This window comes from Macaca nemestrina, chromosome 13 (genome assembly GCF_043159975.1).
Source record: "Macaca nemestrina isolate mMacNem1 chromosome 13, mMacNem.hap1, whole genome shotgun sequence".
In the NCBI taxonomy this organism is placed as follows: domain Eukaryota; kingdom Metazoa; phylum Chordata; class Mammalia; order Primates; family Cercopithecidae; genus Macaca; species Macaca nemestrina.
Window position 1 is genome coordinate 74208944 of NC_092137.1, and position 24342 is coordinate 74233285.

At 45.6% G+C, this 24342-nt stretch overlaps 1 protein-coding gene across 9 annotated transcripts in view; it reads left to right on the forward strand.

Moving 5' to 3' along the window:
* The window catches only part of LOC105465278 (deoxyguanosine kinase), a 35940-nt gene extending 23031 nt beyond the window's left edge, over positions 1-12909 (forward strand). For 6 of the 9 annotated variants that reach the window (XM_071076927.1, XM_011713624.2, XM_024787822.2 and 3 more), the window contains 5 exons: positions 21-208; positions 3902-4049; positions 10765-10880; positions 11785-11884; positions 12662-12909. In XM_071076927.1, the coding sequence (XP_070933028.1) occupies positions 57-208; positions 3902-4049; positions 10765-10880; positions 11785-11884; positions 12662-12688 (543 nt within the window). In that variant the 5' untranslated portion in view covers positions 21-56 and the 3' untranslated portion in view covers positions 12689-12909. The remainder of the gene's footprint in view (positions 1-20; positions 209-3901; positions 4050-10764; positions 10881-11784; positions 11885-12661) is intronic. The other 3 variants (XM_024787821.2, XM_024787824.2, XM_011713625.3) reach the window with 2 other exon arrangements.
* Positions 12910-24342: the final 11433 nt, after the last annotated feature.

Below are 24342 nucleotides of genomic sequence, written 5' to 3' on the forward strand. Positions count from 1 at the left end.
TTTTTTTCATCTCCCTCTAGGCCTGCACTGCCCAAAGTCTTGGAAACTTGCTGGATATGATGTACCGGGAGCCAGCACGATGGTCCTACACATTCCAGACATTTTCCTTTTTGAGCCGCCTGAAAGTACAGCTGGAGCCCTTCCCTGAGAAACTCTTACAGGCCAGGAAGCCAGTACAGATCTTTGAGAGGTCTGTGTACAGTGACAGGTAAAATGCCAAGCCCTCCACTAGTCACAAGCCCCATGCTCAGTGCTGCCTGTTTGATCTTGCACAGATCCTGCACTGCTCTGGTCACTGATAATTATACTTTGAAAAATTGTCTTCTTTTTTAAAGACAACACTATACAGATTTGTCCAGAATTGTACTTGTACCAAATTGTCATCTATGTCAAGAAAGGAAATTGTGTTTTTCATCAACTGAATGCTTTGAATTTCTTACATTGCTACTGATTATCTTATGTTTCCTTCTTCTCTGGCATGGAGCGAGCTGGTAGCCACCTATTGTAACCATCACATGCTAAAAGGCACAGAATAGACACTGAAGTAGCAGTGTATATTCTAAGAAATCAAATGATTCAGTGGTTGGTTATCCCCTTTAAAAAAAAAAGCAGACAAAATTAAAATTTGTGTTCCTAAAAATGATATAAGAGATATTTTCAGCCTTTTTTTTATTCTTCAAGAAAGGATGCTTAGGCAGAAATAGCACATTTTGTGAAACTGGCTTCTGTCTCAGATTTAGCCCTTTTTGACCCCTTCTGCTGTGAGAGGGCTTCTTGCTGGCCAGAGTCTAGTGGACATCAGTGCCTGTGTCAGATCAGGGATGGGCATCATCCTGACCACCTGAGGGAGTGAGATGTGAAGTCACTTTTAATGCAGGCTAGCAGCAGCCTGGGAAGTGAGCCCATCTGCTCCACAAGAGCCAGGCCGTGCAGGCTCCAGAATGCCTGGCTCTGCCGCAGAGACCAGGCTGTGACTTGAGGTTAAGCCGCCTAGAGACAAAGTCAGGATGGCTTGATCTGGACACTGCTGGGGTTTTTCTTATCTGAAGCCTATGAATGACCAGTGTCAGTGTGAAATGGTGCTTTCAAGCAAAATGATCTTTCTTAAGGCTCTTTGAATTACCAAAATGGAAAGTGGTACATTTTCATTGTCACTGCTGAAGACGCTCAGTTGGTTACTCTTTTAATTCCGAATTAGACAAACTAGTTCTATTTCTTAGTGCTTCCAGAAAGCCTCCTAGAAGAAAAAAATAAGGGTACTTTTGTAAATGACAAGTGATTTTTCTGACTTTACCCTAAAATCTTGGAAGATATATAAAACAAACTCTATAGGCTATCCATTCCTTCTTTACGTACCCCGAGAGAGCCTACTTTTTATAAAAGCTAAATATGTGAATTACATATGGCTGGGCTATAGGTTTTACTTCTTTTTCAGCTGTTGGGTATGCCACGTGCCTGTTTTCCTCTCTTTTCTCCCAAGCCATGCCTCTCGGACTCGGAAGTTGAATTACATATAACCACATGGGTTGCTTGGAAACATAGTCTTTATTTCTAGTCCCTTCATGAAGTAGGCATGTGAGACCCTCAGAGGAAAATAGAGAAGTAGAAACACTTTGTTAATTAGAAATGCATTAAGAAGCTACATGGATCTTAACCTTTGCTTGTAAAGGAAGAGGTAAGAATTGATTACACTGTGGGCATACAACATTCCAGGTGCTATCTTCACTGAGGGCATTTTTGAGACAGAAAGGAAAACTAATTACAAGTTCCAATCCTGAGGGTAATTTAGACTTTCTTCACTCGCACAGATTGATTGGATGCCTCCCGTGTTGAAGCACCAAGGCTGGCCCTGGGGCTGCAACAGTGAATAAGGCAGACCCAGTCCCTGCCTAACAGGGACTGAACACATGCTCACGTGTGTGGTATTTGTTCCAAAGGAGGAACACAGGTTATCTGGGAGAGTTGATTATAGGGAGGAGGAAATCTTAGTCTTTTCTGTTTGAGTTAAAGGAAACATTAGCATATGATTTTGGAGCAGAGACCCTGACTCCTAGATCCTTATGCCCTGTTCTGTCCTACAGCCCCTGCATTCAGTCTGCAGTACTTCCCTCCCACTCAGCACCACACCCTTCTACCCCTCACCCCATCACCACCAAGAGCTTTGAAGAAATAAAGGAAGTGCTCTTTCTCAAGAAAGCCAAGAACCCCTTTCATAGGGCTTATTAGCAAATCTTTAATTTCTCTTTTTAGGATCCTTTTTGTTTTGTTTTAAGACAGAGTCTCGCTCTGTCACCCAGGCTGGAATGCAGTGGTATAATCTCAGCTCACTACAACCTCCGCTTCCTGGGTTCAAGCAATTCTCATGCCTCAGTCTCCTGAGTAGCTGGGATTACAGGGACACGCCATCATGACTGGCTAATTTTTGTGTTTTTAGTAGAGACGGGGTTTCACCATGTTGGCCAGGCTGGTCTCAAACTCCTGGCCTCAGGTGATCCGCCCGCCTCAGCCTCCAAAAGTGCTGGGATTACAGGTGCGAGCCACAGTGCATGGCCACTTTATAGGATCTTAATTTCATCTTCTAGTTATCTGTGGAGAACTCAAAAATATTTTGAGTTTAAAATGTTACCCTTTTCTTTGTTCTCATCAACTAGACTATGGCTAAACCATTCCAGACTGGGAAAGTTTACTTTTGGAGTTTCTAAGTTAGCTTCTTCATAGCCTAACAAAAAGCAGTTATAATAATAACTAAGATATCTAGAATACCATGTGCCAGTCACTATTCTAAGCACTTTATGAGGATTATTACAAGACATCATAATAACGGGCTGAGAGGATTTAGGTGACTTGCCTGAGGTTACATAGCTAGTGAATGTTTCAGCCAGGATCAGACCCTGGAATGTTATTCTGAGGTATTCCCTTAATGGTGACACTCACAGCCTTGCAGTCTGCACTTTCCTGAACCATCATATACAAGGGTTCTGAATTTTATTTTCTCCGAGGTGGCCAGTTGCTGAAGTGGCCATTTGCTGAGCATTACCTTGAAAACTGGAGTACCTTGTTTAGGATGCAAATTGTGTTTTGTATTAAAATGCCTGAGGTTTGAAAGCAGAATTGATCCCTGGTTTGTCTGAAGCCATGGTTTGTATTTAGCTCTGATTTCCTGTTTACCAGATGCTCTTTTGGTTGTAGAAATAAGCAGGGGGCAAAGCTGGTTTGATTATTAGCTTTAGGTTTCTTTTACCTGAACTAGAAACTCAGCAGCAGAGGAAGCAAGCAAGCAAGAGCTCATATGCACTTTGCAGGAGAGTCTGCTTTCTTGGTAATACTGAAATTAGTGGGAAATGCATTTTCTGCTCCATAGAGGACACCACATAAAAACTATTTGTTCTGCATGTCTCAGCTAGACAAAAGGATGGCTCAGTACCCTGGAGAGTCAGAAGTCCTCAGTCCTTGTATGAAATTGAGTGGGTGGATTTACACTGGATTCACTTGTTTATTTGTTTTGGGCCTTGCTATAATAATAATAAGGAAATCTCAAAAGTTCAAGTTTACATATATTTGCTGTATGTTCTGACTGATTTCTAGCAGAGAAAATTGTTAGGGACCAATGATACTATCTTCTGTCCCTTTTCTTCCAGTGAATCAATCCATCTGGAAAGGTGTGATTTCAGCCTGCAAAGTCTAGATCCTATTTCCCATCTTAGTTATTGAGCAGGGAGGGAGATATGGGTTAAGAATTCAGATTTCTTAAGGATTGATGAGGAGCTCGAAAGGTTAAGTGGTTTGAACAGACATGGAACAAGTTGGTTATTGATTTTTCTGCTTCTCTCTCTCTCTCTGGTGCCTTTCATTCCATTTCCCATTCTCCTCCCCTCCCCATTCCCATCCCACTTCCAACCAGGTATATCTTTGCAAAGAATCTTTTTGAAAATGGTTCCCTCAGTGACATCGAGTGGCATATCTATCAGGACTGGCATTCTTTTCTCCTGTGGGAGTTTGCCAGCCGGCTCACATTACATGGCTTCATCTACCTCCAGGCTTCTCCCCAGGTAACACCGAACCTAAAACCTTAGACTTTAGGGCCATATGAAACCTAAGAAGTAACATTCTCCAAGCCCCTGATTTTCTGGTTGGAGAAATTAGAGCGTAGACATTACCTGCAGCACGGAGAGCAGTGGGGGACACCCTCCTGTCCCAGCGTTGAGCACCCTGTTCCCCGCTGGCTTCGTGTAGCAGAGTGCTAAAGCCATTGACTGTGCATAAAAGGATCGCTGTTGATGTAGCAACAACAGAGCAAATCGAGCATCATCTTTATCACTTAGGGTTTGCAGGTGGGACGCTCTGACCTGTAGCCACTTGCCTCAGCTCCTCCTTCACTCTGACTGGGTCATCAGAGTGTGTAGTTTCCTGAGTAAGATGTGAGGAGGAAGAGGAGGAGAATTTTCTCACCTCATCATGATACTGCCCTAATTTATGGCCCTTTTTTGAACCCTGATGCCATTGGGAAGGCAAGATGGACTATAGTAGTTCCATTCTGTGACTCTCAGGCTGGTGCCATCCTGCATGCAGTAGGATGATGTCATGGCAGGAGCACCAGAGTCTCTGGAGGCTGAAGTGAGCTGTGGCTTCTGGTGACTGGAGTGACCTTGGGCAGCCCCTGGAGACCATTCCACTGGAGAGATCCTTGCCTGTAAAATCCACTGGCTCGATCTAGATGATCTCTAAGGGCTCTTCTGGAGTGGGATTCTGAGTCAAGGTGAGAGGTTTTTTTTTTTTTTCAGAGATATATCGCTCTCAGCTTTTGAGACATACATCCAATATATAGTCAAATGCCAGATAGACCACATACTGTTAGAAGGAAGGAAAGCTGTCTCCAAGCTAGAGGCTGTGCTTTTTAGAGATGGAACTGAGACTTGTGGGCAGAAAGGAGCCTGAGAACAGACTGAGCAGAACCAGAGGATGAGTGGGAGAGCTCCCATCACAGAGCCTCACACCAGCCAACGAGGAGAGGACTGGAAAGAAGGGTCTTGCCTTAAGGTGGCAACCAGGAAAAAAGAGGCCCTTGAATGTGACTGGGACCAGATATTGGGGATCTTTGTGTTGAGAGTTTTTGGACATTTTGAGGCAAAAGCTAGATCATAGGAGGGAATAAGAGATTCTACAGAAATAAGGGTTAAAGTTTAAAATGAAACTAGGCTGGGTGCAGTGGCTCACGCTTACCATCCCAGTATTTTGGGAGGCTGGTATGGGAGGATCACTTAAGACCAGGAGTTCAAGACCAGCCTAGGCAATATAGTGTGAGTCCATCTCTACAAAAAAGTTTAAAAATTAGCCGAGTGTGGTTATGTGTGCCTGTGGTTTTAGCTATTGGGGAGGTGAGACAGGAGGGTCACCTAAGTCCAGGAGCTCGAGGCTACAGTGAGCTGTGATCGTGCCACTATGCTCCAGCCCAGGTGACAGAGTAAGAACTTGTTTCTAAAATAAAATAAAACTGAACTAAAGATTCAGTGAGGCCAGAGGGCTAATAACCTTCCATGGAAAGAAGCACACTAAAGTTAGATGCATTGATTGCAAGTTGACCAGGTGGGTCATGTTTATGTGACTTCTTTCAGTAGTCTTCATTGCCTGAGAACCGGAGTAGAAGAAGGGGATTATACTTTAGGGGTAGAGATTAGTGTCAGCGATTATGGGGAAACGAGTCCCCTCTCAGAGAGGGCAGTTTGAAGTGTCAAAGTGTAGGGTTCACGTTGAGAGAGAAGTCCTGAGCCCCAGGAAGGTTTGTGGCCTGGGCCAAAGAGGAGTGAGAGTGCTGTGAGGTTGGACTGAGTCAAGATCCTGGTTGGAATTTGAAGAGGTTGACAGGTTTCCTATGGGAGTCTTCGGATGGCTGGACTGAAAGAAGCAGGAGGTTGAGGAGCTGAGCATTAGGAGAAGTGAGAATGCTGACTTAACCTTTTCCAAGACAACAGAACTTCAGCACAATCAGCTCAGTGCCTTGAAGCCAGCACTGGGGAGGAGTGAGAGAGGAAGTGGAGTGACTCATTCCTGGGAGTAAAATGGGGCTACTTGGGCCAGCTGAAGAGGCTCTTGTTTCTGGGGAGTGGAAGTTGGACCCAGCAGGGAGAACAAGAAAGTCTTAATTGCTTTTCTTCTTTGTGCACTCTGAATGACCTTGTAATAGAATGCCTGAAACTGGTTAATTTATAAAGAGGCTTATTTTGGCTCACAGTTATGGAGACTGGGAAGTCCAAATTGCGCAGCCTTAACTTCCAGTGAGGACCTCCTGCTACCTCATCACGTGATGAGGTGGAAGGGAACAGGCATGTGCAAAAGGGGCAAGACGGGAGGAGCAGCCTTGCTTTATAACATCCTGCTCTTATGGCAGCTGGTCCAGTCCCACAAGAGTGAGAACTCACTGTGGCGAGAATTAACCCAGTCCCAAGAGAGTGGCATTAATCTGTCTTAACAACCTAATCACCTCTTAAAGGCCCCACCTGTCAACACTACCACACTAAGGACCAAATTTCCAACACATGAATTCTGGGGGATACACTCAAACCATAGCAAATGGTGATGATGATGATGATGATGATCGCGCCTGTCATCCCAGCACTTTGTAATGATGATGATGATGCTCATCATCATCATCGTCGTCGTCACTTGGGGGCAGATCTGCCTTTTTGGAGAGGCTAATTGAAATATTTCAGCTGGAGTAGAATGAGAAGAGTTGAAGAATTATTGCAACTTAATGGCAGAAAAGAAAAATAACTTATCCATTTCGAGATTAGATGGGGATTTTAATGCTGTTTTGATGGCATTAGTTCTAGAGATGCAGGAATGCCTATATTTCTTCCCTGAAGTCACACTTGACCTCTTCTGTGAAGTTCAGAGGTAACTGTGCCCAAGGGAAGAACAGAATACAAGTTGACATGTCACTATGTAAAAAACTGTGCAGGTGCCCAATCTTCTAGTTCAGAGCCCTAGTAAATACTGAGTTTCGAGCATGTCAAATGGACTTCGTAGGTCCTTCTGCTCCTTTCTACCTATTCTTCCCTATCTTCTCTTTTTCTGAGATGGAGTCTTGCTCTGTCGCCCAGGCTGGAGTGCAGTGGCACGATCTCGGCTCACTGCAAGCTCCCCTTCCTGGGTTCACACCATTCTCCTGCCTCAGCCTCCCAAGTAGCTAGGACTACAGGCGCCCGCCACCACGCCCAACTAATTTTGTGTATTTGTAGTAGAGACGGGGTTTCACCGTGTTAGCCAGGATGGTCTCAATCTCCTGACCTCGTAATCCATCCGCCTCGGCCTCCCAAAGTACTGGGATTACAGGCGTGAGCCACCGCGCCCGGCCCCCTAACTTCTTAAAAGCAAGCAAGCTAGGCCAGACCGGACCAGGCAGGTGCAGTGGCTCACGCCTGCAATGCCAGCACTCTGGGAGACCAGGGTGTGAGGACTGCTTGAGCCCAGGAGTTTAAGACCCACCTGAGTAACATAGTGAGAGCCCCCTGCCCCCTACGAAAAATTTAAAAATTAGCCAAGCATGGTGGTGTGTCTGTATTCCCAGCTACTCAGCAGGCTGAGGTGGGATATTACTTGAGCCTGGGAGATTGAGGCTGCAGTGAGTCATGATTGCACCACTGCATTTCAGCCTAGGCCACAAAGCAAGACCTTGTCCCAAATAAATAAATAAAACTTTAAAAAAAAAAAAAAAAAAAGCAAGTCAGGCTGGGTACGGTGACTCATTCATGCCTGTAATCCCAGCACTTTTGGGAGGCTGAGATGGGAGGATTGCTTGAGGCCAGGAGCTCAAGAGCAGCATGGTCAACATAGGGAGACCCCGCCTCTAAAAATTAAAAAAAAAAAAAAAAGCAAGCTAACAATTTTAAAACTCAGAAGAGAAATGGCCAGGCCTCAGTGTTCCTACCCAGCCCCATGGAATCAAGAAGAGAGTGCAGCTGATCAGTGTACATCAAAAAGCCAGGCCCTGCCTGGGACCGGCACAGCATGGGGATAGCATGCAGGAGGTGCATGGGGACAAATGGCACCTGGGTGTGGGCTTGAGAGGCATAGTGAAAAGACCCACTAGCAGTCACTTTCCATTTCCTGTCTCTGACTCCAAGCAATCAGAACAGCAGTTCTTCTTCCTGGGTGGGGCAGGTTAAGAGGACCAGTACAGGGTCTCTCCTCTGCCGCTTGTAGCTACACTGTCTTTCCTGTGCACATGCAGGTGTGTCTTCCTCATGAGGACTGAGATGAAGAGGGGCCAGATTAAAGCACTGTTTGCACGGGATTTTTAAAAATAGAATTCGTTATAACCGTATCAGTAAAGCAAGAGTGTTATGCTAAATGCTCATAGTAGGAGTTTGCTTTGACTTCTTTTTTTTTCCCCCTCAATACTGCCACCAGTTAAGACTTAGACTTCTAAGGGAAATCCATTTGCTCTGTTAAGGAAATTAATAGTAAATAGAGATATGTTAGCCTATTTTAATAGATCAATGTTAGTGTCAGTTTGTCTGCAAGCAGTGAATGAATAATTCGCTTTCCTAAAAAGAATTGTTCTGCCTTTCTATGTGTACTTGGAAGCATAAAGCCACATTTAAAAATAAAATTGTTTTCATGAATCAGACATTTTTTTTCTCAGAAAGGAAAATTAGATAGCTTTGCTATGCTTAGAAATCCTATAGCTACCTTTCCGGTGGGAATATAAATTGGTTAACCGGGCCGGGCGCGGTGGCTCAAGCCTGTAATCCCAGCACTTTGGGAGGCCGAGACGGGCGGATCACGAGGTCAGGAGATCGAGACCATCCTGGCTAACCCAGTGAAACCCCGTCTCTACAAAAAATACAAAAAACTAGCCGGGCGAGGTGGCGGGCGCCTGTAGTCCCAGCTACTCAGGAGGCTGAGGCAGGAGAATGGCGTAAACCCGGGAGGCGGAGCTTGCAGTGAGCTGAGATCCGGACACTGCACTCCAGCCTGGGCGACAGAGCTAGACTCCGTCTCAAAAATAAATAAATAAATTGGTTAACCTCTAAGGAGGCAGTCTGGCAGTATATAATTGCAAATGCATATACCTTTTGATCATTAATGAAATTTGTTTCTATAATTTTGTTTCCTTAGAGAAAAGGTAAGAGAGAAACAGCAAAGACTCCCAAGTCTTTGGGATTATTGTGTACTACATTTGGAAATTACGTTTTCATTTCTTAAGTTATTGAAAGAGGGAAGTCCTGGCCCGGGCACAGTGGCTTACGCCTGTAATCCCAGCACTTTGGGAGGCCAAGGCAGGCAGATCACGAGGTCAAGAGATCGAGACCATCCTGGCCAACATGGTGAAACCTCATCTCTACTAAAAATACAAAAAATTAGTTGGGTGTGGTGGCGCCCACCTGTAGTCCCAGCTACTCAAGAGGCTGAGGCAAGAGAGTCGCTTGAACCTAGGAGGCGGAGGTTGCAATAAGCTGAGATCGCGCCACTGCACTCCAGCCTGGCAACAGAACGAGACTCTGTCTCAAAAAAATAAAATAAGAGGGAAGTTCTAAATCAGTGGGTTAATCCATCTATTCTTCCAGGACAGATGATATTGAATAATGAAATGTTTGTCAAGCAGAGAGAAGCCCGAAAATAATTCAGTCAAAACAAACACTTGGAGCAAAAATTTTGAGATGTAAAAGAACCTGGCCTGTTCCCCAGGAAAGAGGTCAAATCTGGCTAAAGCAGTGAGTCCAGGGGAAGAGCTAAGGCAGTTGAGAAGTAGGAGGGGTAGCTCTGTGTGACGGGTAAGGAAGATGTCATTTTCTGAGCCAGTGTGCATCAAACTTCACTACCAGATGAATGCAAAATAGAATTATGCACACTCTGCAGAGCAGTGGGGGAGGAGAGTTAGTCTCAAGCCTCACTTGTTTTTCTACTTCTTTGTTTTATCTTTGACCTGTGCAGATTTTACATTCTATTCCTGAGTGAATGTTTGGTATGATATGAAAGCTATTTCAAACGAACTAACATTTTATAAATGCAGTGCTACTCATACATACTGCTTTGAACCCTGGGACTATGGCTGTAGGTGGTAAAGAGCCTGTGAAGTGTTTTCAGCAAGGAAAGTCATGTCATTATATTGCTGTGCTACCGAAGGGTGGAGTGAAGGGTACAAACTGGAAGAAAGGAACAGCTTTTGCCAGGAGCTCAATACGACTTACCTTAGTTACCTGTGGATGGGTAGACAGTGAGGAAATAGAAGCCCACAAAGATTGCACTGCTGGTACCTGATGAAGGCAGGAATTTACTCCTGGACTTTCTGACCTTAAGGCCTGTACTCTGTCCATATACTTCCCTGCCTCTGGGAGGCAAAATCAGAAGGCTTCTGCCTTAATCCAGGTGAGAGGTAATGAGGACCCGACAAGGGCAGAGGTGAGAAGACAGGCAAGGAGAGAACCATCTAGTGAGATGAAAGAGAATTGAGTGACTTTCCAGATATAGTAGGGAGAAGGAAGAACAAGGAAAATTCCAGGTCCATGGCTTGGATGACTGGATGGATGATGTTTGCCATTAACCAATTTGGGATACTCCAGAGGAAGGGGAGGTTTAAGATGGAGATGGGAAAAGAATGGTGTAGATCCTCTGATTGCATAAGTAAACAAGACAGCAGAAGTAAAGGTATGGCTTGTAATGCCCAAGATAGACATTATGGATGGGCCTCAGAGCCCCCTAAGACTGCATTGTAGCAGCCAAAACAGCAAATGAGCTCATCAGGGCCTGGGGACTGTCTTTCAGGTTTGTTTGAAGAGACTGTACCGGAGGGCCAGGGAGGAAGAGAAAGGAATTGAGCTGGCCTATCTAGAGCAGCTGCATGGCCAACACGAAGCCTGGCTTCTTCACAAGACCACGAAGTAAGTGGAGAAAAGAATGTATCAGACAGACCTGGCTCCCAACAGCCAGTTATTAAAAACAAGTTCAGCATGCAGCCCCCTATAGGAAGGTTCAGAATATACTGGAAATGGTTGGAAATGTCAAGCATTTTCCAACTCAGAAGTTTAATATTGCTGGATGCCGTGGCTTACGCCTGTAATCCCAGCACTTTGGTAGACTGAGGCGGTGGATCACCTGAGGTCAGGAGTTCAAGACCAGCCTGGCCAACATGGTGAAACCCCATCTCTACTAAAAATACAAAAATTAGCCAGGTGTGGTGTTGGGTGCCTGTAATCCCAGCTACTCGGGAGGCTGAGGCAGGAGAATTGCTTGAACTTGGGAGGCAGAGGTTGCAGTGAGCCAAGATCGCACCACTGCACTCCAGCCTCGGCGACAGAGTGAGACGCCCAGAAGAAGTTTTAATATTGAGTGTAATCTTTACATTCCAAGGGCCTTTTTATTAGATTCTATTTCTCCAGCTTTTTCTTTGTTTCTTAACATTTCCCTAGATTGAACATTGTGATCGATGGTGATAGTTGGCTCAGCATGAAGGGCTGAAAATGTTAGAGAAATTGTCAGTATTACTAAGTTGACATTCCTAGTTTCTGCCTGTCCTCCCTTTGGCTTGGTTTGTTGTCCACTTAAAATGTTTGGTGCTCTGACCGTTAGTATCACTCTCAAGAATGAAGAGAAACCTCAACCTTTCTGTTTCCAGCCAACTTTATTGAATTTGTTTTTTTAAATGCAGTTTACACGCAGTTTCATTGAAAAGTCATGTTGAATTTAGATCTGTTCTCTGAGTAAGAAAGACTTGGCAAGTATGTGAAACTTGACTCAAATTACTTTTCTTTTTTTCTGTCCCCCAAACGTTCACGCTTCTTATAGGCTCCACTTTGAGGCTCTGATGAACATTCCAGTGCTGGTGTTGGATGTCAATGATGATTTTTCTGAGGAAGTAACCAAACAAGAAGACCTCATGAGAGAGGTGGGAAGGACTTTAACTTCTGCTTTCTAGTGGCTTCCTTTGTTGTACTTTTATCTTTCTGGCTTTTGCTTCAAAGTTCAATATCATGGGTCTTGTGCTTTGCATCTCACGTTGCATTTCACACTCCAAGGCCTATGGGATCTTGTGCAAATTACAGATATATCCCTATTCTCTAAAGTATGCTGGACTAATAATTGTTAAATAATTGATTTGTAACATGTGCTTGCCAGCTGACTTTCCTCTCTAAGGCATCCTAAAACTAGGGAAACAAGACTACTGGATTCTATTCCCAGCTCTGCCCCTTGATGCTATACGACCCTGGGCTTCTCACATTTCTTCTCCATGCCTATTTTCCTTTCCTCACAAAAACCTCATGGGCTTGACTGCATATGCATTGGGGGTGGACTATTGAAAATTCTGGGCCGGGCGTGGTGGCTCAAGCCTGTAATCCCAGCACTTTGGGAGGCCGAGATGGGCGGATCACGAGGTCAGGAGATCGAGACCATCCTGGCTAACCCGGTGAAACTCCGTCTCTACTAAAAATACAAGAAAATTAGCCGGGTGAGGTGGCGGGCGCCTGTAGTCCCAGCTACTTGGGAGGCTGAGGCAGGAGAATGGCGGGAAACCGGCGGGGCGGAGCTTGCAGTGAGCCGAGATCGCGCGCCACTGCACTCCAGCCTGGGGCACAGCAAGACTCCGTCTCAAAAAAAAAAAAAAAAAAAAAGAAAATTCTGTTAAAAATGTGAAATTAAACTTTTGATTTTCTCCTTCCCACAGGTAAACACCTTTATAAAGAATCTGTAACTGATACCATGATGTTCAGGCTGTGATCTGGGCTCCCTGACTTTCTGAAGCTAGAAAAATGTTGTGTCTCTCAACCACCTTTCCATTCCCAGCCCCTCTCATCCCTGGAGCACTCTGCTGCTCAAGGGCTGGTTTGTTAATTATTGTTAGACTTTACCATTGTTTTCTTTTGTATCTGAAGCATTTTGAAAATAAAGTTTAAGTTTTGCTTGTTTTTCTAATTCAGTTGCTCATTTATTTCAGCGTGTGTTTCTTGGTGCTTGCTCTGAATTCACCTCTAGACTAGTGTATTAGTCCATTTTCACAGTGCTATAAAGATAACTACCTGAGGCTGGGTAATTTCTAAAGGAAAGAGGTTTAATTGATTCACAGTTTCACATGGTGGGGGAGGCCTCAGGAAACTTACAATCATGGCAGAGGGGAAACAGGCACATCTTACGTGGTGGCAGGTGAATGAGCGAGTGCAAAAAGAGCAGGGAAAACTGCCTTATAAAACCATTAGATGTCGTGAGAACTCACTGTCATGAGAACAGCATGGGGGAGACTCCCCCGGTGATACAGTCACCTCCCACCGGGTCTCTCCCTTGACACCTGGGGATTACAATTCAAGATGAGATTTGGTTGGGGACACAAAGCCTAACCATATCAACTAGCAATTTTCAAATTGCTCCCAGAACTCTCCCCCAAGCCCTACCTGCCATGCATGAAGAAGGGAAAAGTGGCTCAAGAGTGGGTGGGATCTTAAATGTGAGCCCTAAGAGCAGGAAATGGAGCTTGAACTCTAGGAAGCTTCCTTATCTCTTACCATCTGCCACTCTTGATATGGGGGACAGGTGTGGGGAACTTAATCCCTTGTCCTAGAGCTAAAGAACCTGGCTAAAAGAAAGGGAGAAAACAGCAAGAACCCAAAAGTTAAGCATCTGACATTTAAGATTGGCCAGCCCGGCACTCTAGCTTTGTCTAAATACCTTACCCACTGAGTTTCACATAACGTTAATGGAGTGGATCTCTCCGTGCAGGAAAAAAAAAGAAAATAATTTTTTGTTGTGCTCTTTAACCTTCAAATAGAATTTATTGTTAAGGGAAGAAAAAGACATGGCTCTATAGGATTCAAGTGCTCCATTGCCAGAAGCCTGCAGGTCCGTGATTCACAGGAGCGGACCTCCTGCACTGAACCCTTGACAGTTCTGCAGGTGCACAGGAAGATGAATGATCTGGGGACGTAAGAGTGTCCCAGAAGACAGAAAGCTGTGTTTCTGACCTTTATGCCTAGGGGAAATTAATGTGAGATTGGTTTCTAACAAATACGTAGGCCAGGCAAGGTGCCTCACGGCTGTAATCCCAACACTTTGGGAGACCAAGGTGGGTGGATCACCTGAGGTCAGGAGTTCAAGACCAGCCTGGCAAACATGGCGAAACCCCGTCTCTACCAAAAATACAAAAATTATCCGGGCATGGTGGTGCATGTCTGTAATCCCAGCTACTTGAGAGGCTGAGGCAGGAGAATCACTTGAACCCAGGAGGTGGATGTTGCATTGGGCCAAGATCACACCACTGCACTCCAGTCTGGGTGACAAGAACGAAACTACATCTCAAAAAAAAAAAAAAAAAATTGTGTTTTAATATAGAAGTATGACAATTTCCTTATCCTACTTATTTAAAACATTTTAATAGCTTTATTGATATGTAATTCACATACCATACAATTCACTCATTTAAACTGTACAATTCAGGCCACACACAGTGGCTCACACCAGTAATCCCAGAGATTTGGGAAGCCAAAGTAAGAATTGCTTGAGGTCAGGAGTTCGAGACCAGCGCGGGTAACATAATGAGAGACCAGCTCTCCAAAAAAGTAAATATTTAAAAAATAAGCCAGGTGTGGTGGAGTAAGCCTATAGTCCTAGCTACTTGGGAGGCTGAGGTGGGAGGATCACGTGAACCCAGGAGTTGGAGGCTGCAGTGAGCTATGATCCTGCCACTGCACTTGTAGGTGACAGAGCAAGACCCTATCTCTGAAAAATAAAGTGTACAGGCCAGGCGTGGTGGCTCACGCCTGTAATCCCAGCACTTTGGGAGGCCAAGGCAGGTGGATCAGCTGAGGTCAGGAGTTTGAGACCAGCCTGGCCGACATGGTGAAACCCCATCTCTACTAAAAATACAAAAAATTAGCTGTATGTGGTGGTGCATGCCTGTAATCCCAGCTACTCAGGAGGCAAAGCAGAAGGATCGCTTGAACCCGGGAGGCAGAGGTTGCAGTGAGCCAAGATCGCACCACTGCACTCCAGCCTGGGCAACAAGAGCAAAACTCCATCTCAAAAAATAATAATAAAAATAAAAAAGTATATAATTCAACGGTTTTTTAGTATAATAGTCACAGGGCTGTATGACCAATACCACAATTCCAGAACATTTTCATCACCCCAAAAAGAAAGCCCATACCCCATCTCCCCCAAGTTCCCCTGCCTCCAACTCCCAGCCCTAGGCAACAACTAGTCTACTTCTGTCTCTATAGATTTGCCTATTCTGCAATTTCATAAGAATAGAATCATAATATATTGTGTTCTGTAACTTCTTTTTTTAACTGAGCATAATGTTTTTAAGGTTCTTCCAAGTGGTAGCACGTACTTCATTCCTTTTTTTTACCCCTCACAGTCTCACTGCGTTGCCCAGGCTGGAGTGCAGTGGTGGCAATCACAGCTCACTGCGGCCTCGAACTCCTGGGCTCAAGCCATCCTCCTACTTCAGCCTCCTGAGTAGTTGAGACTACAGGTGCACATCACCACGCCCACTCATTATTTTATTTTTAGTAGAGACTGTCTCACTATGTTGCCCAGGCTGGTCTCCAACTTCTGGTGTCAAGTGATTCTCCCACTTTGGCCTTCCAAAGCACTGGGATTACAGGTGTAAGCCACCACACTCTTCACCTAGTTTTAAAGTCTGAAAGTCTACAAATTCAGCATCTCTACTGATAAACATTGCCTTTTAGAAACTAAACGTTGGCTGCGCACAGTGGCTCAAGCCTGTAATCCAAGCACTTAGGGAGGCTGAGGCAGGCGGATCACTTGAGGCCAAGAATTCGAGACCAGCCTGGCCAACAAGGTGAAACCCCATCTCTACTAAAAATCAGAAATCAGCTGAGCATGGTGGTGCAGGCCTATAGTCCCAGCTACTCGGGAGCCTGAGGCAGGAGAATCACTTGAACTGTGAGGCAGAGGGTGCAGTGAGCCGAGATTGCACCACTGCACTCTAGCCTGGGTGACAGAGCGAGACTGTCTCAAAAAAAAAAAAAAAAAAAAAAAAAAAGTAAATGTCTTCTAGGATAGTGCGGGCCATCAACAGTCTAACCTAGGTGATATAATTTGTTATTTTCCAAATTTGTAGCTAAGATCATCTGTAGAGAGTAAACATTAATGAACAGCAGTAATTTTGAAACTTAAATTGCGGGGGAGGGGCAAGTAGGTCTGGGTGGAGCCTGTAAGTATGCGGATTAGGACCGCAGGAAGGCAGGCTGAAACCTTGGGCGCCTTGGGTTTTTAAAGGGAATGCTAGAGAGTGGAGGTCGCACTAAAATGGTCCCTACTCTACACTGTCAGGCCAGTCTGGATGGCTGTTATTCTTGGTTTAGGCCGACTCCCAGCATCAAAAAATTTGGGTTAACACATAAAAAATAGCTGCGTTTCTTTCTGGTTTACGATGTGGTAAAACCTGCTGTTCTGGAACCTGAATATTACCTTGATGGGTTTATAACAAGGATCAAGGTTGTGAAAGTTTTCAAACTCTCAGGCTTTCAACGTGAGAGAGAAGGTGATAGTTTCAAGTAAAAGAGGCTGTTTGTTATATGCAAATACCAGAATCACAGAAGTGATGCAACGAAATAACATGCACTTTAAAATTTTAATACTATTTAACTGGCCGGGCGCGGTGGCTCAAGCCTGTAATCCCAGCACTTTGGGAGGCCGAGACGGGCGGATCACGAGGTCAGGAGATCGAGACCATCCTGGCTAACACCGTGAAACCCCATCTCTACTAAAAATACAAAAAACTAGCCGGGCGAGGTGGCGGGCGCCTGTAGTCCCAGCTACTCCGGAGGCTGAGGCAGGAGAATGGCCTAAATCCGGGAGGCGGAGCTTGCAGTGAGCTGAGATCCGGCCACTGCACTCCAGCCCGGGCTACAGAGCAAGACTCCGTCTCAAAAAAAAAAAAAAAAAAAATACTATTTAACCTTCTTCAGCCCTCACTTAAACAGCAGTTTACATTCTCCGAACCACTCTCTCCTTTGTGGGTCTCCCCTGGCTTCCCTACATTTGATGCCTCCCCTTCTGCCTCCTGGGCTGACATCTTTCTCTCCTTTCCTCGAAAGTGTTGGTGTCCCCAAGGCACCCTTGGCTCATTTCTGTCTTCGTCCACTCCCTCTGCGTGATCTTGGATTTGTTTTCTATCACTGCCATTATCAAAGTACCACAAATGTAATCGCTTAAAGCAGCACACATTTATTATCTTATATCTCTGGAGGTCAGAACTCTGACATGGGTCTCACTGGGACAAAATCGAGTTATCAACAGGGCTGCTTTTCTTTCTGCAGGTTCTAAAGGAGATTCTGTTTCTTTACCTTTTCTGTCTTCTAGAAACTGCTCACATTCATTGGCTTGTGGCCCCTTCATCTTCAAAGCCAGTAATGTTGCATCTCTAACCACAGCCAGGAACCCTTCCCTGCTTTTAAGGACCCACGTGATTACACTGGCCTCCTCTGGGAAATCCAAGCTGTGGGGTGGGAGGGAGGCTATTATTCTGCCTTCTACAGATCTCAAACACTATCATGGTTCCTACTATTCTCATGGGGTGAAGACTTCTCATGAACTTGGAAATTTTATGGAAAATGTGAATCATATGCAAGAGGGAATGGTATCAAACACCCCTGTACCCCCAGACCCACATTCTAGCCCACTCAGCCTAAGATCACCAGAAACAAACCTTGAGTTTGAGAAGGTCAAATTGCAACAAGGAAGACCACATACCAGAGGAACTGTGGGACATCTCACCAAACAGGAAAAGATACCGTTACAGGATTTTAAGGAAAACTAGAGTTTAGGTAAAGTTGAATGAAGTATTGTTTGGATAGGTGCAAAGCAAAGCAGAACTGTGTATAAAGGAGTCCACCATGTATAAAGGAGTCTGTTCTGAACTGTGCAGTGAAGCCAGGTTTGTTTCCCTGGAAAGTACAAAGTTAAGACAAACATAGAATTTGTGTTCAGAAGCTCCTTACGGGAAACTCTGAACCTGGATTGGAAACCAAGACAACTTCTCTGTGTCAAAGTGACTTAGAATCTTCCGGCCAAAAAGAAAAAAAAAAAAAAAAAAAAGGAATGTTTCCTTTTTACTGATAACATTTAATATTTCACACAGCAAAGTTTCTAATAGTTCATTATTTTAAAGAACAAGGTTTCTCTATGAGTCAGAAGGCAGTAGTCACACAAGGAAAGGGGTCGTTATGACACTTTACAGCTACAATGTGCCTGTGGGAGAAATACTGTTTCATGGTAACTTTTGTGACTGGCTTTAGCTGTGTAATGTCCTCCCAGCCTGTTGAGTCGCAGGGCAGCTTTTTACTTTCTTCGTATGAGCCAACTTTGACTTTCTCACCAACTTGAGTTATCTACTCAGAACCAGTCTGGTTTCACCTACAGCCTACCCCCACTTTCATTATTCTGAAGCAAATCCCAAACAGGAGGATGTCTTTTAAAGCTAGAGCTGTATCAAACTATGGATTTCACAACACGGATCCCTTACGCTCAATGGGTACAAAACAGTTCTCCTCCCCACCCTCATGCCCACCACCAACCCTACCGCACCCCAGCCAGCAAAGCCATTTCCCCTGCTTCTCCGTTCACCCCGTTGGCCACATTAAAAGCCTTGGTGTTATCTTTGACCCTCCACTTATACTCATTCTCAACAAATTCTCCCTATTCATCTCTAAAATCTTTCAAATCTTCTCTGCACCCATTTCTGTTTCTCTAGTTGAAGGTATAGTGGAAATTGTGGTTGACTCCCCAGCATTCATCCCACCTCTCCTCCTCTTCCATAACAGTCATATGGTCCCCTCTGTAGCAGTGGCTATGCCTAGGAGTGGCAGGAATGGCCCCTCCCCTGCCCCCCAGTTACTACTACCAGTAATCATTTCTTCCCCAAGCCACATCAACTAAATGATGTACAAAAAAGAATAGTGGTTGCTATGCAGAAGCACAACTTCAAGTCAGGTCACCTGCCCCACCCCTGCCACTAGAGAGCTGCCATGTTTTTATAATCCTATCTCCCATCACTCCTACCATAAACCCCACAAGACCACCCATAGCTTCAGACGTTGTGTTTTCCCACATGACAAAATGTTTCTCTCTCTCTCTCTCCCCCACCCTCCACCCCAAGCTTTTACACTGGAAGAACTGCTCATCCTGCCGGTCCCAAGCCCACCATTCCTCTCTCTGTGGAGCCCTTCCCTCACCCCACACCATGGCCAGTCTTTGTGCCCTTGGGCACCCTGTTTATTAAACTTCTGTCAAATGGGTCATACCTGAATGAAAGTTGTCTGGAGACAGCTCTTTAATGTCCTTGGCCTTGACCTTCTTGACACAGACCATGTCTTGGTAATTAAGTACAATGCCTGGCCTTTATTTCTTTATTGCTGTTTCATAAGTGCCCAACATAGACTTCTTAAATAAAGAAAATATTGGCCGGGCGCGGTGGCTCAAGCCTGTAATCCCAGCACTTTGGGAGGCCGAGACAGGCGGATCACAAGGTCAGGAGATCGAGACCATCCTGGCTAACACGGTGAAACCCCGTCTCTACTAAAAAATACAAAAAACTAGCCGGGCGAGGTGGCGGGCGCCTGTAGTCCCAGCTACTCGGGAGGCTGAGGCAGGAGAATGGCGTAAACCCGGGAGGCGGAGCTTGCAGTGAGCCGAGATCGCGCCACTGCACTCCAGCCTGGGTGACAGAGCCAGACTCCGTCTCAAAAAAAAAAAAAAAAAAAAAAAATGTCAGTGGCTGGATGTGGTGGTTCACACCTGTAATCCCAGCACTTTGCAGGGCCGAGGTGGGCAGATCATGAGGTCCGGAGTTCGAGACCAGCCTGACCAACATGGAGAAACCCTGTCTCTACTAAAAATACAAAATTAGCTGGGTGTGGTGGCACATGACTGTAATCCCAGTTGCTTGGGAGGCTGATGCAGGAGAATCGTTTGAACTCAGGAGGCAGAGGTTGTGGTGAGCCAAGATGGCGCCATTGTACTCCAGCCTGGGCAACAAAAGTGAAACTCCATCTCAAAAAAAAAAAAAAAAAAGTTGGTATCCAAATGCATAGTGGTATCCTGAATTGTATCCTGGAATAGACCAAGTTCGTTAGTGGAAAATACTAGTGAAATCCAAATCAAGTCTGGAGTTTAACTGATAGTAACTTGTCAGTTTTCACAAATGTACCATGTCATGTGAGATGTTAGCATTAGGGGAATCTGGATGAGGGATACATGGAAACTCTATGTTGTCTTTGCAATTTTTCTGTGAATACAAAATTATTCCAAAACAAAAATCATTAAAGCAATATTGATACCTCTTAGAAGGTGATGACCAGGCTCCTTAAGTGGGCTTTTGGAGCCCTCCAACCTTATCTTTACCCGCCCCTGTGAAAGAATCCTCTGTTCTTGCTAAATGGTTTCACTGACTGTCCTCTGAACAATGTCTGTGTTCTCCTAGACTCTGCTTTTGCCTTAGCCATGTACTCTGTTGGATTGATATGCCACCAAAGAACTAGTCACAGTCCTTAATCGCAAACAGCAGGAAGTTACTGTGAACCTAAGGAAGCTTAGGTTTTAGGGTACATCACTTGCAAGTCCCCAGGAGGGTCCACCATGGCTGTTATGAGAATGTGATTTCCCTGTCATTACTGCTGCTGTCACAGAATGCTCTTCATGGACCTGAGACTCTGGCAGGTACATCTGACTTGCAGAGCCTAGGCCACATGCCCTTGACATGCCAAGTAGCTGCAAGGGAGTCTGAGAAATAGAGTATCTGATATCACATCTTCATTGTGAGAGATGGGGTCTATCCCCAAACAAGGTGAATAAGTCCTCGGACACAGGAAAGGGAGTGATTTACTAGTTCTCCATAAAGAATGGCAGATGTTTACTACAGGTGGGTTTTCTAGAACCAAAGCTTCCACTAGGAACCACTGGGCTTAGGTAACATTTGTTACCTAAGCTGAAACTTCAGCTTTGGCCTGGAGACTCCACGGTACAAACTGTGTTCCTATATTTCATTCACTACACCAGAGTGAAGGGAACTTCATCTCCTGAGGGCACTTGAATTAAAATCTTTCCAATGAAAAGGGCCCGGCTATGCATGGTAACTCATGCCTGTAATCTCTTGGCACTTTGGGAGGCCAAGGCAGGTGGATCATTTGAGGTCAGGAGTTTGAGACCAGCCTGACCAACATGGTGAAACCTCATCTCTGCTAAAAACACAAAAAGAATTAGCTGGGCGTGGTGGCAGGCACCTGTAATCCCAGCTACTTGGGAGGCTGAGGCAGGAGAATCGCTTGAACCTGGGAGGTGGAGGTCGCAGTGAACTGAGATTGTGCTACTGCACTCCAGCCTGGGCAACAAGAGCAAAACTCCGTCAAAAAAAAAAAAAGGGGGGGGGGAAGGAAGGAAGGAAGGAAAGAAAGAAAAGGGCTCATGTGCATGTCTTTAAGATCAGCTATGCAAAAGGCAACATAGGAAAGGTTATATCCTACTGTGAAGCTGGGAGTATTCCCCAAGGCAAGAAAGGTTGCTGGGAGAAGACCCTGTATTATTCTCCTATCCAATACTAACTAGGCCTGACCCTGCTTAGCTTCCAAGATCAGAAGAGATCAGGCGCATTCAGGACGGTATGGCAGTAGATCCTGTATTCTCTATATCAGCAGTGACCCCATCATCCTTCCAGCCATCCAGCTAGAAAACTGAGATCCTCTGACTCCTCCCTGTCACTCATCTCCAACAGCCAGGCAAATGTCTGGTGCTACCAATTTCCTGCTAATATCTCTCAGATCTACCTGCTCTCTCACCTCCACTCCAACCCAGCCCTCCCACCCAGGCTCTCTGCCTCTTGCTATGGCTCTCCCAAATCCCTACTCAGAGCAGCCAGAGGGCCTCGAATACCACCAGGTGCCTCCAGAATGTGCCTATGGGGGGGCCCCGAGCAGGCACACATCCTTCCAAACCCTCCCCTGTTTGTGTTTACATTCAACTCATGGTTGCCCCACACTCCCCGCACTCTCATTGCTTTTGCTCATGCTGTGTGCTCTCCCTGGAGCACCCTTCACCTCTAAGCCCCTTGGCATCCACAATTGTCACCTCCAGGAAGCTTCTGCTGATTCTACCCTGGCTGTGTCAGGTGCCTCCCTTCGAGCTCCTGTCAGATGCCTTTTGCATTTATCTTACTGTTGCTCTTACACGTAGCATTAAAATCATCTTTTTTTTTTTTTTTTTTTTTTGAGACAGCATCTTGCTGTATAGCCCAGGCTGGAGTGGTGAAGTGGTGTGATCTTGGCTCACTGCAACCTCTGCCCCCTGGGTTCAAGTGATTCTCCTACCTCAGCCTCCAGAGCAGCTGGGATTACAGGTGCCCGCCACCATGTCCAGCTAATTTTTGTATTTTTAGTAGAGACAGGGTTTCGCCATGTTGGCCAGGCTAGTCTCAAACTCCTGACTTCAGGTGATCCACTCGCTTCAGCCTCCCAAAGTGCTAGGAATACCGGCGTGAGCCACCACGGCTGGCCTAAAATCATCTCTTTCTTTGTCTCTTTATTACAGCGTGGCTTATGTCTTATCCCACTTTGTATCTCCAGTGCCTGGCACATGGGAGTGAGTAATTCAATAGATACTGGACAAATGGAAAGCAGGAAGAAAGAAGAAAAAGGGAAGCAGGCTGAGCCTGAGAAAGACCCCTGGCACTAAGCAATTAAACACCTCCCGCGCCCTTACCCCTCCATGCTGCCAGCAACATACTTGCTAACATACTTAGCTATATACTAGCTAAGTCCCAGGCCAGCTGCAGGTGGGCTCTGAGCAGCCTCTCTGACTCTGGACTAGATTATGACTGTGAGTTCCTTACAACGGATGGTAGAAAAAGATGATGATGAGTCCTTTGATTCTGCCCTCAGAGCCACCCCCTTCCCCATGATCCTGGGGGTCACTTTGGATCACGAAGTGCCTCATAAAGAGTGAATTACAAAACACAGAAGAAGCCTCAGGCCCTGACTTCGTAGAACTGCAACATTAGCCCTGGACTCACTCCTCAGACTTCTAGAGACAGCTGTAAACTACTTTTTTTCTTTTGCTTTGTTTTGAGACAGAATCTTGCTCTGTCACCCAGGCTGGAGTGCAGTGGTGCAATCTTGGCTCACTGCAACCTACGCCTGCTGGGTTCAAGTAATTCTACCGCCTCAGCCTCCCAAGTAGCTGGGATTACAGGCGTGCGTCACCACCATGCCTGCTCAGAAAGCTATAAATTTTGAAGCCACTGTTTAGGATTTTTTCATTGTATACGATTGTGCTAATATATCCTGTGGCTCTGAGCTTGTTGCAACATTCTCTCTTGACTAATTTGGGGCCCTGCTTGCAGTGCAGGTATGTGCCCCATGGCTTATGACTGGGGACCCCAGACAAATGTTACCTGGTACTGGACAGCCTCTGCAGTGATAGGTAGTTCCCTGGCCACCAGAGCTGGCACATGGGAGGAATCAGAGAAGGGGGCTGAGAGAAACTGTATCACCTTGGGCAAGTCACTGAACATCTCTATACTTTAGGTTCCTGCTTCGAAAGCAAGCAAGACAATCTTTAAGGTCCTGACAGTCTCCTGCTTAAAATATCTGCCTTACGAATGAATAAGTAGCATGGAGTACATGGAGGACTTGGGATTAGACATCACGCAAATCTGGGTTCAAATCCTGGCTGGGCCACTCACCAGCAGTGCGACTTGGACAAGTTCCTTTGCCTCTCTGAGCTTCTGTTTTCCTTAAATCTCAAAATGAAACGAATTTTGCAACTACTTTTCAAGTGGTACCAAGAATTAGAATTCTTGTAGACAAACTTCTAGGTAGAGTAGCCACTCAGTAAATCAAAGTGGCAGGTGCATGTGAGTGGACAGACAGAAAGAGCTGGAGAGTGCTTCACAGAGTACAGCTGAGCTGAGCCTTGAAGGGTGAGGTGAGGACCATTTGGGCAGGTAGGGCGGAAAGGACGGCCCAAGTAGGGGAGCAGCATGGGCAAAGGAAGGGATACACAGGATGGGATGGTGAAGGGTGGGGTGTGTTGAGGTCCTGATGGGATCAGACCGCATGCCCCTAAGTGTGATACCACTGCGGACCGAAATGAGTGCTGTTTCCAGCTAAGGAGCTTCTTGGATTACATGCATTCGATCTGGGCATTAAGTGAAGTAGGATTTTTAGAGCAAGACTGGGTGATTTGGAGTAAACACCATAAGCAAAGGCAGGGAGCTAAGAAAAGAGCCTGTGGAGGGGTGGGGTTGGGCATGGAGACCACAAGGCTGGAGTAGAGGGCAATAGCAGGCGAGAAATGCTCAAATGTTTTAAATAGAGTGCTTGGCAAAGACAAGCCAGG